Here is a 17013-nt window from a genome sequence, read left to right as displayed (position 1 = left end):
TAACTAAAAGCAAAAAAAGGCTAAAAAACTACACCAACTCATTTTCATTTGCTAGTAAATGGCACTTAGTTGTTTTATCCAAGACCTGTATTTGTAGAACCAACCTAGACAAAGAACAGATACCAGCTACACCTGCATGTGCGTCAGTTCTGGCTTCTTTACAGTGAGGTAACTAAGCGCAAAGAAGGCTGAGCATAGTTAGCAAAAAACTTCTAATCCACCATATAAAATAAAGCCTAGAAGCAAAAACATCAGATAGGAAATTATCATAAAAAGCAGGTCTGTCAGGTAATTGTTTGAAAAGCGTGTACGTGGAAAGGACAAACAGCAATGCTGTGGCACAAAACCACAGAAGGAAAAGAAACCACACGCAACACAGAAGCGCAACGAGAAAACCAAAGTGAAGATGCACAGGAACGGAGATGCGGGGTGCAGCAAGAATAGCTTCAGTATTTAAGCACAATGTTTATTTAAGCCTCAGCAATCTTAAGTGAACACACGTGCAAGAAATACTAAAATCGCATCACTTTTACCATCAAAATGATCCTATACGTGCTCCAGAAATAGTCTCTACTCTTGTCCTAGAGGTTCAACGTAAAATCCATTATAAGCGATAGCTGCGGTAGAGGAGGGTGGCGACCAAAATCATTCAGAAAACAAGCCAGGACCTACCGTTGTCACCTCTGCTTGAGCAGGTATGCGGGGAAAGAGGAAGCTGAACTGAACAAAGCAACTCCGCTCCAGGCAGACAGGCGCACACCTCGAGCAGCTCCGGCCGCCTATTAAAGCTCTCATTTTAAACTGGAGCCGCCGCCTCGCTCCCGGCTGGGCACGGCCAAAGGCCGCCCCGTCTCGCCCTTCTTTTGACGGCGGTTCTTCCTCTTTCGGGACCCGGCAGCTGCCGAGCGCCCGGAGACCTCTGCCCCGGGGCTCGCCCCAGGCTCCCACCGCGCTGGGGCCTGCCGGGCCCGGCGGGGACCGAGGGGGTGGGCAGCGGAAGGGGGCCGCCCCCCCCGCCCCGCCGTGGGGAGCTTCCCCCGGGCACCCCGCACCCCGCCGAGCGCCCCGCGGCTGTGGGGCCACGGACGCCCCCGCCCCCGCCCGGGCAGCCTCAGCCCCACACCCCAACCGCGGCGGCGCGCGGGGTGGGGGTTTCGGCTTCTCTCGCCTACCGACCCCTTCCTTCCCTCTCCCCCCCTCGGCCCCGCTGCGGAGGAAAGGAAGGGAGGGAGCGGGAGGGAGGGCACCGACACCCCCCTAAACTCACCAGCTGCTCGACGGCGGCAGCGCCTCTTCCCCTTCCGCCATAGCTGTTGACGTGCCTCCTCGCTCGGCCGTAAAGCGTGGTCGGGCGGTGTTGTGTGTGTGTGTGTGGTTGTGGTTTTTTTTTTCTCTTTTTTTCCGACACCCCTCCTTCCCACGCGCCGGCTCCCGTCCCCGCCTCTCCCGTACTGTCGCGAAGTGAGGGCGCCCGCCGCAAAGCGCGGAAGCCTGGCACAGGAGGAGGGAGGTGCCCGCCTGAGGGGAACGGGCGGAGGTGAGGCGGGCTGGGCTCGTCGCTGCCGCCGACCGCGCTCCGACGGCGTTCACCTGAGCCAGAGCCGGGCTCGCCGCGGGAAGCGGGTCCTCGGGAGCCGCTGCGGTTACGGGGCGCTCCCGCGGGGAGCTGCCCCGTAACGGGCCGGGCCCGGCTGACAGAGCTCCCCCTCACGCAGCCGGCGGTTGGCGTCCCCGCGGAGGCGATGGTGGGTGCGCGGCAGCCTGGCGAGGCCTGCTGCGGTCAGCTCCTCGTCGTCTCCGGTCCTGTGCGACAGGGTGGGTGGTGGGGGAAGGCCCTACCGCCGGTTCAGGTTGCCAGCAGCTGTGGATGCTTTCCCTTAGAAGACTTAGGAATCGGTTTCCCCGGCAGGAAAGCCATTCCGTGAAAAGTTTGCATATTTTCGGTTTTCATAAAGGTGAACTGCTTTGCTATGTATAGGCTTGATAATTAAATGACTTCACCTAACGTCAGTATTGTGCCAGGCTATACTCCACGAGTCAAAGAAAATTCGCAAGTTTTACACACAACCCTGTTTCCAAGGCCTAAAAATCACCTGGTAATATTCATTAGCAACCCTGGGCAGAACAACACTAATGCTCTCGATCACGCGCGTGTTTCACCCATCTACACACTCAAAGGAAAAAAAAAAAAATTCGTCCGTGAAAGCTCAGAAAAAAATTATTCAAGTAATTTATACGTGGGATAACAGTGCCACCTTATGATAAATTCATGTCCTTACACTTGTCTGGTTTACTTCCACAGCTTGCCTCGGGATGTGCTCCGGTATGTAAATACCCAGAATTTAAGCGGGACTGCTCCTGTGAAAAAAGACACACGCTTGCTTAACTCGCAGGATCCCCTTCCCAAAGAGTCAAGAACATTAACTTTAAGGTAACATGCAATGTTTTCATGTATATATTTGCTTCTCAGAAAAGATTCTTGAATTATTTTAATCAAGAAAGTAGGTATTTTACAGCATCAAACCAGGTTCAGGCAATTAAAAAAAATTAACATTGTGAAGGAGAGGGCAATATTTTTCAATTCCTTTCCTCTCTTTCCCGTTTCATCTATATTTCTCACAAAAAAAAACCAAGAAAAAAAAAAAGCCAACTAAAAACCCCATGCATTTTAGACACCTAATTAGGAAAAAAAAAAAAAATTGTAAAATGTTCATGAGGAATCATTTTTGTCCTGGCTGTGTGGAAGTGTTGAAAGCTGGCGGGGGGGGAGGAGAACGGCAGCCCCCCCCCCCCCGCGCGCCACCGAGGCCCTCAGCGGCCCCGCCTTACCGCCGGGCGGGCTGTGCTAGTGCGCAGGCGCGGCCCTGGGGCCGGTGCCAGGCGCGGGCCGCGCGCGCCGCCCCGCCCTCCCCGCGTGGCGGTAGCGGTAGCGGCAGCGACATGGGGGACACGCTGGAGGAGCCGTGGTGGGAGACTCCGTCCGGAGCAGGCAGCAGTACAGGTACTCGTCTCTTGGAGCTCGCTTCTCACGCCGGCCTTGAAACAGTCTTCCTGAGGGCCAGTCCTCTCTTCCCCGGCCCTCATTCTTCCTTTTCGTTTATTTCGTTTTCCTCCTCCCTTTAGCTCCCCGCCTTTCCCTTCTCCGGTTGTAATTTACTTCTGGTTTTCCTTTCTCGCTTTTTTTCTTGCTGTGCCTGCTTTTTCCTGCTTGGTACCGATGGCGGTTTTGCTTGTAAACAAAATCTCCGCAGCCAGGTGAGGTCTAATCTCTGATCCCTCAGACCCAGGATAGTTAGAAGATGAAGCGGTAAACGAAAATATCAGTACTTAAGTAACAACAGGAACCTACTCAACAAAAATGCCTTTAAGCGAATTTTAAAAAGCGGTGTGGGCCGGGGGAAGAGGAAGAAAACCGCTTGCTGATCTCAGAGCTCAGCTGTCCCCTGCATTCATTTAGCTTCTAAACCGTTTTCTTCCAAACCGAGTTTCTTTGATGAAAGGACGTTGCATAATGTGTGTTGATTGTCGTTACCGACGTGAAGTTACTTACAGTTTTTAAAGGCATTGGAAACAGTAAGTCCATACTAGAGCCTTTGTAAGGAAAAATACTTGTGGTACTTGAAAAGCATCACCCATGTGCTCATTGGGGTGTCTCACATCACCTTTGCCATGCGTTATTGTAAAAGGGCAGGAGTTAAACAGCTTTTCTCCAGCCATTGCTCTTTGGAGTATGGTGCTATGGTTGATTTGTCTCTTTTCCTGATGATTATAATATCTGGCCCCTATACTTGGCTTTTTTCAATGTGTCTTAAAGCACTTTACAGCCTGTGGTTGCATCTGTAATGTTGCGGTTCAGTGTGGAAATGTAGGTAGATCTAGGCAACTAAAATGCCTTAAGACTTTATAGTGTCCTATTTGATTGATTTTCTTTTTTAATTGATTTTTTAATATAATATTGGTAAGAGTTGGGAGTTATCTGCACCTCTGGGAAGATCCCAGATCTTCCAGTGTTTTGACAAGGGTTGCTTATTTCCTGTGAAAAGGTACTTGGAGAATAGTTTAAGAGGGACCAATAGAAAAATTGTATTTATGTAATAAAGAGGGGTCACAAGCTGTCATAAGGCTCCTGAGCATTCAATTTGTATTTTTAGTCTCATGTAGGTTCCTTAAGCAGTTTCAGTTCCTATGGTAAATGCTCTTCATCACGAATTTTTCGTTCAAGAGTCTTAAATATCTTAAGAGCCTATGCCAACCAGGTTTCATTTGAGGTGGGTGGTAAGCTGATTTTTGTAACATTGGCAGCTTTCTTTTAGAAACTGGGTGCAAAGCAGGACTTGGATGATAAACTTTTGACATGATGGATAAACCGACTGACTTTGCGATGAGACTGTGAATCACAACTCTTCCAGTTAAGTAAAACTCCTTGGGATATTTGCAATTGCATTGTTGAGCTACTAAAATAATTCAGGTGGGAAGTAGCCTCTGGAGGTGACTAATCTAGCCCTGTGCTAGAAGCACTATATGCACTTTACTCCAAGAACATTCTTTGAATGTGTTACCAGTAAGGATTACAGGTGGGTGTTGTGCAAACCATGTACTCTGCTGTCCATATCCCACCTTTGTAAACTTATGTGGAGCCTGTTTTTGTATTAAGTTGACACAAGCTGTCAATAAAGTAAGAATAACATCTGTTAATTTTATTTTGTGTAGCTGTTTTTCACATACAACAGATGTAAAATCAAAGGTTAATTTGTACTGCATCTTATGCTTTACAATCAGTTGGCATGAAATAGGAAATCAGGGTTTACAATGTACAGTGTAAGCAGCAATACAAGAAAATAATTGCCTATTAGCGAGCACTTTTGACAGACTTGATCAAGTTTATTTCTGTGAAACATCAGGTTTCATTAAAAAAAAAATGTTTACTATCCAGCTTCATTCGCTGACCTATTTTAGAAAAGCATCTCTGCCACAGCTATAGATGCAAAGCAGAAGTATTCAAAATGTACTTTTTAAATACTGATCTTTTGCCAAGTCCTTTAGCCTTAGAATAAGTCCTGACCGATAGAATATTCTTCATGATAACTCAGCCCTCAAAAGTGTCTTAGATTTTAGCAACTTGTAGTTACAAGAGGCTACTCTTCTGAGACTGTGCCTCTGTAGATGCTACTACATATGAAGTGGATGAAAGGTGTTCAGACTGACTTGAAGGGTATGAAAACACAAAATATATATCCTAGTACACAGATATATAAGTAGTTGTTAATTTGCTTTTGGCCACATCATTGGAAATCATTATTTTAGAAGCCATAGTAAAGATTAAACATGTTACTTTCACTTTGAGACATGAATGTTTACCCTGCTGCAGGTGGCTTATAAATGTAAAAAAAACCAACCCCCAAATCCAAAAACGACAAAAAAACCCAAACGTGGAGGGATTAGCCATCTATTTACCTTGTCACACTACACAAACTAAAGAATCTTGCCCAATAACTTCTTCAGCAAACCTTTAACTTTGAGAGGATATTTGTGGAGAGAGCGGTTAGAGGTAACTGTCTACTCATCAGTGTTGTTTAGTGTTATGCGTCTCCCAAGTCATTTAACTGCAGGGCTTCCTTCCGTCCCTTTTTTCAGTTCATGTCACAACTATGTTTGGTCTTGAATATGATTTTTATATTGCATTCAGAACTATGAAGGAGAGGATAAGGAATACTAAGGAATTTGTTTAGTACTGGTGAAAGACACCAACTTTTTCCTCTTCTCTCCATGAACAGAAAGAGCACTTCTCACTATAAATGTTCATATCTTGCCTGTAGCCAGCATGCCACATCTCCCGAGCAGTTTGAGGGAGAGGGATGGACTTCTGTTTTTCAGAAATTCTTCCAGTTTCCTCCTTTTATGTTACCACTCCTTGTCTTTCATTCTCCATGCTTTCTTTGTCTCCATTAATCCCTTGAGAGTGTAGTATCCCCCTTTGTCCGTTTATTTAGATCCTTAAGTAGGAGCTTATGTGGGCCATGTCCCTCATAGGTAGAAATTAATTGTGTCATCCCAAGACAGGTGCAAAAGACAGGGAACCTCTTCTATGTCAGCAGTATAAATAGGTGAGAAGTATAATACGGTACCATGGAGGATGATTTGACAGTATTCGTGGGGTCCTTTGTGGGCTCTAAAGCAAAGGATGCTATTGCAGTAGTTAATTTCTTTTGCCAGAGGTTTTCTATTCTTTCTGTAGACTGGCAATAAAGGGTGCTGAATAGCATCAATTTGTAATATGTGATTTGAACTACTGAGAAGCGGACTGTTCTTTGTAGTGTATTCAGTGGGAGTTTTGTTGTTTGATCAGAGCTGAGATCTGTTGGTGGACCCGTGTACAGAGAGTATCTTTTTTTTTTTTGACTAATCCATGAGTTGCTGTCCCTTCTCATGAAACTTGTTCTTGTACTGAAGATCTCTCCAATAAGCATGCCAAGTTGACAGCTCTGTTTTGAAATTTGTGTTTCTTCGCATTTACATAGACTCATTCCACAAGCTGCAGAACATATAATGGTGTGCTTCTGTGAACTTTACTTGGATCTGAGCATACATGACATGGAGCCTCAGAACTTTATAGTTACCTGCAGGTTATTGAATAAAATTTGAAGCTGCCTCTTTTTAATATGGAAGAGTCATTCTTTAATTTCTGCATTTTGACACGTGTGTCTTGTAGGACACAAGCTGAAACAATTTTTCAGTAGACTGATCTTTTTAAACTTTTCCGTTTTTTTAAGTACTCCTAGAGAATTTCCTGTAGAGCTGTTGAGGGAGGTGTAAGTTTCTGTTGTGGGTTTGCAAAAATAGTCACGCAGCCGTACTAATGTGTTGTACTGTCTCAGTAGTTAGGTTAAACTTTCAGCTGTGAAATAAAAGGGAAAAAATCGGGTAACTGAATGCATCGAAATCTCTCCTTGCTTCAGCAAAAGGATTGCAATTCTGGCTATGGCACTGTGATCACCACCAGCTTTTGCTTTATTTAGGAATTAGGATTTGGCAGTTCTTAAAGAAAGACCTATGTGAAAGGAGTTTTCCCACAAATTATCAGTTGAGCCATTTAGACTGTTGGAATGCATTCTGTTAGGGGAAGAAGAATGAGGGAGACATTAATACCAGGGAAACAAATTAACTTTTATATTCTAAAACAGTAACTCATGTTAGTTGGTATTACAGGATTCCTGGAGGGGTGGGGTGGTGGCCTTACAGTGATAGTATCTTGTTAGTTCTACCTTTCTAAAGTGGAAGAGTGAGAAATTTTCTTGTCAGAGCACCAATTGCTATTTTTCAGAAAATTGAAAACAGCAAACCTGGAGTCTCTTTTAATGTTTTTAATTTTTTTAATTTTTTTTGTGTGTTGGCTGAAAGGGAAACTTTCAGTGAATTTTAAGTGTTTTAAAGCAGTTAACGCTTTAAGAAAAGCGAAAAGGCAAATTCTCTCATGGATGAACTAGAACTACTTGTGCAAAGAGTTAGTTTGGTTAAAAAACTTCACTAAGAGTTATGCATTTATTTGAATGTGAGCAGTTGAAAAGAAGGGTAAAATTTTGGAGGAATGCTAGAACAGAATTGCCCTTCTGTATAAATCACAACTTGATGTTAAATCAAGTTAAATCAAATTTTGAGCAGTTCCAAAATACTGTTTAAGTGAACTGAAATCTAAATACTATAGTCCAAATAAAATGGCTAAAGTTTATACAGATAATATAAACAATTTCCATCTCAGTTCTTGCATCTATTTTCCTGAGATAATGTCTGCACAAATGTGAGTGAGGATAGTCACACTAGTTAACTCATTGAGGAGAGAATTGTTCATCTTCAAATCATGCTTTTAAAGTGATGCTTGGCACAACAAGGAGCTCTGCATTTCTTTCAGTTCTATGCGTTATAAAAGAGCAGAGTTCTCTTCTGTCTTTACTACTGAACATAAGATATGCGTACTGAAACACTTCTTGACTAGACCAACTGAAAAGAAAACGGCACCTCCTTCAACCCCTCTTCATTTGATTGACCATATGTTTTTATAAATCTACTGAGACACCATTAGTATTGTTATTTGTGGAACACATCAAAACTGAATTTATAGTAGAAACTTAATTGCATCTCATGTGCTTCTCTACTGTGAGGGCCAAATTCTGGAATTGCACCAGAAAAGTGGGAGCAGAGCTTGGTACCTGCAGGTGTGCAGTTACCTTTGGCTCCTAAGAATTTGGCTGTCTCTTGATGTCCTGTGATTGGTGACCATTGACATGCTGACCGTGTGGATGGTTTCAGACTTTTCCCCAATGGAGACAACTACTGTTGAGATTCAGATTGCTTAAGTCCATTTTAGTGTCATAGATCACAGAAAATTATTTACCTTCTCCCTCCGCTTTGAAGGCAGGTTTTAGACACAGTCCTTATAATGCGTAGCTTTCCAGAACTGCTGTCTTGGAGAGTTTTGTTGAGACGTCCGGCAGGAATTTTGCCAGGTACTTTGGTTGTGCTTGCAGTCTTTGGTTTGGGGATCCGAGTTGGAATTGAACGACGGAACGCATCAGTAATCTTGAAATAAACCGAGAAAATAAGTCATACACTTGGGCGGAGAGATGGATTGTATATTTAGCTCGTCAGTGTCTTTTCTACTTCATAAAACTAAACGCATTGCTCTTAGGACTGTTTGTCTGAACTTCCTTTCTCTCCTTAGTAATGAGAGTGTAGCTTTGTATTTAACTTATCTGCTTGATTGGTGAATATCAAAGAATTTGAATGGATTGAAATCCAGACTGTAAATAAGAGGGGTTTCCTGTCAGCCTGCTGACTAGGGCAGCAGCCCTAGGGGCTGAGTGATGCAGTGCAAAGGCTGTGAATTGTGTGACTTCTCCGAGTGAATAATCAGAGAACTTCCACATGCAGAAGGAAATCTTGATTCAGTCCTGAGTAGCAGGCAGTACCTAGCTCATACTTTACTGTGAGATGTCATTCTTTGAAAGTGACCACAGTGTACACAAAATGAATGTATCTGTAAGAGAGAACTGCCCCTCCAGAACCCATCACAGTCATATTTAATTGCAGAGAAGTAACTAAACAAAAATAAAAAGTGGTGAAGACCTGTAAAGGCAAGGAGATTGTTTGAAAGGTACCATATCTGAAATTAGGGTTAAACATGTACTACCCATCAGAAAGGCTTTTTACATCACAAGTCTTTTTATATACCTTTTATGGTTGAGCAACAGAGTAAAAGAAATTCACTGAAGTTTTTTGAGAAATCGTAAAATGGAAATGGTGTTCAAACTTGGACAATAGAAAACAGCATTGAGACTCCGGTGAATTAAGTATGAATAAGAATGAGCTAGATCAAAAGAAGTTTTGAGCAACAACTTCCTAGTAGCCATAAAAGTCTGCCTGGAATAAGTATTTATTTAAAAAGAAAGTATTAGAATTCAAAAGCCTGCCATTTGGCCGCAGGTAATCATACAAGACAGGAGTTCTCAGAAGGGATAAAGCTGAGCCAACATCAGATCGTTGCATGTGCTCAGATGGAGGAATTTGGGGAAAGTTTGCACGTCGCAGACATGTTTAATGGATCACGAGTCAGGAAAAAAATCAACCTGGGTTAATTGAAGTTTGAGAACAAAGAGATAGAAAGAATAGTAATGATCCCCCAGAACAATGTGGTATTTTCCCAAGAGTTCTGAAGGAGATATTTTAAATTTCTGAATCCTTGTAATGATGTGCAGTCTGCCACTGAAATTGCTGGTGATGCTAGAGACATGTGATGTCACTGTTCGAGTAAAACTTCACGGAAGATTTGTAAGTATAACTGCTGAACTGATCAAACTGTAGAAATGACAATAAGCAATAGCATGTACACCCACATGGTTACTAATTTTGCGATGGGAAGACATCCACACTTCTTTTTCAGGATAATATTCAAGAATGCGTTAGATATTGTTATATGGTATCAGATTGTCTAACAATGAACTAGGCAGTGTCTGTGAATGTTCCAAGGCACTGGAACTGTTAAATTATCAGTACTGTTGAATTGAGTGGTCCACAACCCGGATCTAACTCTGGAACAATTCTGAGGCATAGCTGGGGAGTTAGCCCAGGGGAGAGTTTGTTTTGAATAGGTAGTTTGTATATGGCTAGGTTGTTTTGGAGGCTTAGGAGGTTTCTTGTAGTTTGGGTTGACCTGTGTCTTAGACACAGGTGCCTTTAACTTACTGTTCTAGATGTGACCATGTTATGTTATGATTTTTCAAAAAAATGTGATAGTGGTCTCTAACAAAAGAATCTTGGGAGAGCAAAGTTTCTGTGGAAAAAGAAGGAAAATTCTCACAGTTAAAAAGTGGCAAGTGGATAGGAAGTAGAGGACGTAGTAAGTTTTCATAGTATAGTGGAGATACCATCTGAGCCTCATAGATGCCTGTCTGTCAGTTCAGTGTTAACAAATGAAAAATAATGCATGTAGGGAAAACTAGTTTGCATACAGTAGTAAATGACATCTGTTGTCACTCAGAATGCAGATCCTGGAGTCACTGTAAATGGTTGTCATGGCTTAGCAACTGGCAATTGTCAAACAGGTAACAGGCAGGTTAGGAAAAGAATAATAAGAAAACAGAGCCCATCATTTTTTAGTGTATAAATCCAAACCATGCCTACATTGTGAATGTTTTGCAGAGTTTTGTCCAAATGGCTCAGAAAAGGGTATGGCAAAATGCAGAAAAAGGTGGCAAAGACAATCAGTTATGGAATGGCTTCTGCATGAAGATTAACAACATACTAACATGCTTGAGAGGGCATCCACTGAAGGATGGGTTAAACATAAGTAAAAAGCGTTTTCCCTTGTCAGTGAGCTACAAAACTCATTGGGACAGGCAGTTTTTGAGGTAAAGATATAAATTGGTTTGGAGAGAGTTTAGACTGATTAACGGCATCTATCAAAGACTGCTAAACACAAGGACGTCATGTAGATTTCAGCTGTGGATAGCCATAAGTTGTAGACTGCTAGAGACTGGGTTTATTACTCTGCCTGGTACTTAAAAGTTTTTTCATGAGCATTTTCTGCTGGTCACTGCCAAAGATGAGATACATAGATCCTCGGTCCGAATGTGTATAACTTGTTTCATGTTTTTATTTTCAAGATTAGAAAGTTTCAATTTGCAGGGTTTTTTTTTTGTTTTGTTTTTTTTTAATACGTTGAGAAAGGAAAGAGTTTGGCTTTGAAAGTGAGGGAAAAGGAGATGCATTTCTTTGCTTTGTGTTCCTTGAAGATTTTACCTCTAGGTGGCAGCAGAGGTTTTCTTTTGTACTGCATCCCAGTGTTTTCACTAAAACCTGACTGAAACTTGTTGTTAAATGCTGAATAATAATAATAAAATAACATGCATTTTCATCGTAGTCTTCAGTTTTAGCACTTGTATTATTAGTATACCTGGAAAAAAAAGCCAAACCACAAAATCCAAACCAAAAAGCATTTTGCTTCAGTTATCAAAGGCACCATGTTAAGAAAGAAGGGGTTGATATTGGAAGGGATAATTATGTTACTGCTGTATGGCGTTGAGTACTGAGTTGGAACAGTTTGCCTTCTGACTGTGTGGTATGGCCTGGTAGATGAGGCACAATATTGAGAATAAAACGTTTGGGTGGGCTATTCCTAGCAGTTGTACTTTCTGATATAAATTTAGAGGTGATATAAAACATGCCTCGGTTTCTTGACTATACGAAGAATTGAATTATCCATGACTTGCTAAGCATATTGAAATGAATAGATAAAAATATTTATGTAAAGTCTTGCATGCTAAGGTGTGATTGTAGCTTTAAGAAGGAGTTGTGGGTTTGTTTGGGTTGGTTGGCATCTAACTGGTATTCAGGCTCTACGGTCTTACTAAATCAGTGGGAAGTTAGGTTTGAAAATACCCCTGTGCTCTGGCCTGTAGTTGGCGCCAGCTTCTAACTCATTAAACCCAGCATTTACAATATAGACTTCTGAGCTGTCAGATTTTGTTTCAAGCAAAAACTTTTTGGTGATTCAAAATCATGTTCTGTTTTGCAGTTCTGAATGACAGTATTGAATACATCTAAATTATTATCACATAGTGCTGAGAGTTGCATTATAACTGATGACTTTGTCAAGGTTTGGTCTGCTTGCAGTGTTTGTATTGCTTTCTTTTGTGTGTGTTACCTTTGCTTAAATCCACAGTAACTGAATTGGTGAAATTTCTGGTATAGGCTCAAACTTGAGAATAACAGCTGTATTATAGGGCTTTTTTCATATGCAAATAAACTATACCAGTTAAGTTTCTGTGCCAGAACTACTAAACTTGTGCTTCACTGATTGTACCAATCTAACCGTGTAGCACTAACTTTGATTGTAGGCAGTGATTTAACAAACTGTCCATCCAGTTCTCTTCTTCCTCATTTAGCACTTAAAAATTGTTTTCTTTTTCATCATTACTGTTACAAATTCTAGAGATGAAAGGCTGAACAACTTAAATTTAAGGAAAATGGTTATTGACACTTCACTTTTTAATTTAATTACATGTGTAGCTAGATCAAGGACTCAACTTGGTTTATTTTTTAAAACATGGTACTCAACAAAGTATGAATCTTGGATATGAGTTGTAATATCATATTATTGATATGGGTCAGTTGACTAGATCAATGCTTAAGCTGCTGTAAGATGTACCTGTAAAGAGGGAATGGCATTATCATAGAATTGTTTAGGTTGGAAAAGACCTTTAAGATCATCAAGTCCAACCGTTAACCTAGCACTGCAAAGTCTACCTCGAAACCATGTCCCCAAATGCTACAATGTGGGAATTGTCTGGAAAGTACTTGGAAGTAACTGTATATCAAATTCTGCATTGGTTTAGTTGTATGTGTACTGAAAATTCTTGTGCAATTCTCTGGGTTCTTTCCATACTACCTAGTGTAGGGGCATGTAAGCAGATACATTGGCTATGCTTGTGTGTTGGAATGTCCATTTTGTTTTTTTGGGCAGACTTGAATGACTAAAAAAACCCCCTATATATATAGATTTTGGTGGGCTTTTTCAATTTGATTTTTAACTCTTATCTATGTATGCGAAGTCTGAGTACACACCAAGAATCTCTTCAAATGTATGCACCCTGTCTAGCAATTTGTTTCCTCCCTCAGGATGAATGGTTTTCAGTCTCCCCCATTCTTTTTTTGACACACACATGTATTCTGAATTTGCTGGCTCTGTGTTCATCATTGCTGTTTTGTTGTGGCTCCTTGAGTTCCCATTTGTAGGCCAATTCTATGTTTGCTGTCTTTCCAAGTGACAGAAGAGGAAATAAGATATGCTTATCTGTCAGAAAACAAACTGAGCTGCCTTTCATGCTCTGGAGAGCCCTTGTGAATTCCCATCAGTGCTCTCAAAACACCTCTAGAAATGAAATGCTACCCAGGAGCTACCTATCTGAGTAGTTGTGCGGTTTCCCTTTACTTAATGTGTCTAAACACAGTTAATATCAGCAAATAGTTACTGCATCAACAAAGACAACCAACCCCAAAGACATTAAACTAGACGCATTTTTGAAATGAGAAGATTTGGTGTGTCTGTGTAAATATAACAGCATCATATTAGTTTAAGGTGTTAGACTCAGAAAATACCAAAGTTTTTGTCAGTAGTGGTTACAGTTGTAGAAATAAGCAGTTAAAAGTCATTTTCAAGGCAAGCAATGATCTAAGAATCAAGAAAACTGGAGTTTCATAAGGATCTTTTAACTTCCTCAGTTTTAAATTAACTGCTGAAGGGGGGAGGTCAATAGGAATTGGCAGGAGAAAGAGTGTTAGAGTGAGAACTTGCATGCAGCAGCTGTGTTTGTTGTTTCATAGTGAATGACAGTAGGTACCTCAGGGATGGGGACAAACACTCCATGGGTGACAATTGTGGAATTTTCACATGTGACTGTGAAAATGGCCCCTCTTAACTTCAGCAAGTTAACTGTGAAAGCATGCTCTGAAATATCAGGATATATATTCTGTACACACTTTGAGAGTTTTTTTGTTGTTTTTTTTTTTTCCCTGTGGGCACAGAGGTAGCTTATCTGTTATTTATATGGGTCATAAGGTATTTTACCACAATACAATGCTTGCTTTCTGGGGAGTGAGCTAAGGCAAGTGGGGGAAGGGGTGTCAAGGAGAGAAAATATGTCTGTTTCTGTACTGTTCGCGTAGTTCTCCTGCTTTTGGTCCTAATACTTTTTTTTTCTTCCCCCCTCTGGAAGTATGATGTATGCTTTGCTTACCGTTTGAACTGTATTCATCTAAATAGGGGGGGAGCGTGTAGTATTTCTGCTGTAAGTTTTATTATTTACCTTTCTACAGTCATTGTAGAACTTGATCTAGGAGAAATAACTTTAGATAAGGTTCTTTCTCACTGCTTAAATTTTTAGTTTAAGAAATTTGAATGTCAGAGAGGATAATTTTCAACTTTCTTGAGGGTGGCTGGGGTATGGTGCTTAAGATCCTTTACGCAGAAGGCCATGTATGTGCACAAGCATGCCTGTTGCCAGACTTAAGTTTGTTCCTGGATGATTGCATGCAGTCCGAACATAAGCCAGGTCTGCAAGTAAGAATGAGTTAAGATTAAGTGATAAACCTGAATATTCTCTTTGGTCTCCAAACAAGACAGCCTTGGGCTGAAATTTCCAGTTAGGCCTCCTCAACTGCACAGGGCATTTGGATATTTCCTTTTCTTTCACTAGGTCCTGGTGTCTTCTAGGAATCCAGAGGGAAAATTCTCAGTTGCTCTGCATTTCCTTTTATGCAACCCACTTGTGTGCATGGCTATACTGAGATGTATAAGCAGGAACAGTATAAATAATCCTTACACTTACTAATGTTGGTAAGCCAGAGTATAGTCTGGCTTGGGGCACTGCATTGTCACACCATTATAAACAGCTCTGCAGAGGCAAAATGATTAGTAATGTGTACAGTTGTAGTACTTGAGCTATTAAGTGGGAGAGCAAAAACAAAACTGAGGAAAGACATGATAATTGTCTTCTAATATGTGAAAGTCTGTTGCAGAGAAAACAGTTTTTGAAGTCCAGTCTGTTATAGATTCCTGAGGTAACTGTGTAATTGTCATTGCAGAAGGTTTTTAGAACAGGATCAACCAGGCATTTGTTTGGAAGGGTTTAAGTCAAGTTGTAGTAAGGGCATAGGCTGGAAAACGTCCCAAGCTCCCGTCTAAGCTCTGTCTTCTGTGATTTCTACTGTTCTGCTGATATTTGGCATATTACGACACTCTTGATTTCAATAATATGACCTATTTGACAGAAAAATCTATATTAATATTAGAAATAATTTCCATATATGTAACATGATTTTCAGTCATATACCAAAATGTGTCACTGTGGTCTTATTTCCTGAACACCAGGTTTAAATCTACTTTCTGGTGGTAGGGAAAAGAAGCCCAGTTGGACAGAGTTGGAGGCAGAAGTTGTATTCCTAATTGCTAAAAATTCTGTTATGTGCCTTGCTTTTCTTGGGTCATGTCTTCACTGGGAAATGTGATAATCTGTTAAACATAAGATAGTTTAAAGACTCACTTTTAACAGATAATCGACAAGATGCAGGGAAAGGTTATGTTGTGGGTCAACTCCCCTAGGACAGGGATTTACCTGGGACTGGTGATCAAATCGCCATGCTGCTGGCTGTTCTCTGAAATGAACAGTTGCTTGCTGTTAGTTTTCTTCCCTGTGCCCCTTGAAACAAGGAGGGATCTCGGGCACCGTGTTAGGGCGCTTTAGGGTCCCTAAGAACAGTAGGAGTAGGGCCTTTTTAAAGGATACCAAACACACTGCAGTGTTAATTCTGTCCAGGAGAGGGTAGTGCCGGCACTTAGTCTTCTGCTGGTGCTTAACTTAGTGTTTTTATATAATACATTATTTTACAAATCTGTGTGAGATCATCAGTTCACTTCGTTTAAAGCTGCACTGCCATTTGTTGAGTATGATTCTTGGCAGTGGCTATTATTCTGTACAGATTGTGGGCAGGTAGGGATATATGTGTTTGGGTATTTCTAAGTATGCAGTTTTTAAAGATGTGTAGAACCGCACTCATACCTATGCACACGTTTTAACATGAAAACGTCTTCAGTATCAATATGGTTTGTTCAAAAGCTTTGAATATATTTTTCCCATATTAATTAATATATATGTTGAAGAAGCATACAGGGGTAACCAGGTTGGGCTCAAATGTGTTCTGGATGGAGAAGGAAAAAACTCTCTGCTTTTACCGTCATGGCTTTTTTTCTGGCTGGGAGCAGGCTGTTTTCCTCTATGAAGGCCACATTTAAAGTTGTGTTAATCAGAGTTCTATTTTAAATATATATTAAAAATGTTTATATATATATATATATGTAAAAAAAGATATTTAAAAAAAAACACTTTACCTTTTGTCCAGCCAAGATTGATGTTTCTATGGGATAAAACATGACCTATAATGGCTTGAGTATGAGACAATCAAGGATAAGAAATGCTAGATTCTAATCACAATTGAAGTTGCCTTGCTGTGATTTTGCACAAATCCTAAAAGAGCAGTAATTTCTTACTACCCCAGAAGGATGTTAATGGGACTGATGAATGTTTATTGTATATTTGGAGTGCTTTGTGATGTATCTGCATGCTAGATTGTATCTCTTCAGACAATAATGGTAGCATCTAAGGTGATGGGACCAGGGCTTTGGCAGTGATTGCAGTATAAAGTGCTCATCCTTTTCGCTTGCTCCTTCAGTTATGCTGAGGTAGATCTTTTGTAGACCTGTGCTGTTAAATGGATCCTGTTTTCTTAATAAAGATTTGTGGAGTGTGGTGTGTGTTTTCTGTTTTTTGTTTGTTTGTTTATTTTTTTTGTTTGTTTTTAAAAATCCAGGTTAGTTTCTTGACCTGGCTCTCTGTGCTGCCCTCCTGAACAGAGATGACAGCATAACTATAAGGGCAGTGTTTTGTGATATGGGATGTGGTAGGG

The 17013-nt window shown here is 41.1% G+C and overlaps 3 protein-coding genes across 6 annotated transcripts in view; 1 reads left to right on the top strand and 2 right to left on the bottom strand.

The window, feature by feature from the left end:
* The window catches only part of TBC1D23 (TBC1 domain family member 23), a 35500-nt gene extending 34132 nt beyond the window's left edge, over positions 1–1368 (bottom strand). For both annotated transcript variants that reach the window (XM_049824533.1, XM_049824534.1), the window contains exon 1: positions 1268–1368. In XM_049824533.1, the coding sequence (XP_049680490.1) occupies positions 1268–1308 (41 nt within the window). In that variant the 5' untranslated portion in view covers positions 1309–1368. The remainder of the gene's footprint in view (positions 1–1267) is intronic.
* Positions 1369–2870: 1502 nt separating this feature from the next.
* The window catches only part of CMSS1 (cms1 ribosomal small subunit homolog), a 244166-nt gene continuing 230023 nt past the window's right edge, over positions 2871–17013 (top strand). For both annotated transcript variants that reach the window (XM_049824454.1, XM_049824452.1), the window contains exon 1: positions 2871–3001. In XM_049824454.1, the coding sequence (XP_049680411.1) occupies positions 2941–3001 (61 nt within the window). In that variant the 5' untranslated portion in view covers positions 2871–2940. The remainder of the gene's footprint in view (positions 3002–17013) is intronic.
* The window catches only part of FILIP1L (filamin A interacting protein 1 like), an 84959-nt gene continuing 74762 nt past the window's right edge, over positions 6817–17013 (bottom strand). Inside the window, exons 5-6 of one of the 2 annotated variants that reach the window (XM_049824447.1) lie at positions 8390–8574; positions 6817–6895 (exon numbers count right to left, since the gene is read on the bottom strand). In XM_049824447.1, coding sequence (XP_049680404.1) covers positions 6892–6895; positions 8390–8574 — 189 coding nt within the window. In that variant the 3' untranslated portion in view covers positions 6817–6891. Of the gene's footprint in view, positions 6896–8125; positions 8575–17013 lie in introns of those variants that run through there. The other variant, XM_049824448.1, reaches the window with a different exon arrangement.

The sequence above is a fragment of the Accipiter gentilis genome, chromosome 21, assembly GCF_929443795.1.
Source record: "Accipiter gentilis chromosome 21, bAccGen1.1, whole genome shotgun sequence".
Lineage (NCBI taxonomy): Eukaryota > Metazoa > Chordata > Aves > Accipitriformes > Accipitridae > Astur > Astur gentilis.
This window is presented reverse-complemented; position numbering and strand designations above follow the sequence as displayed.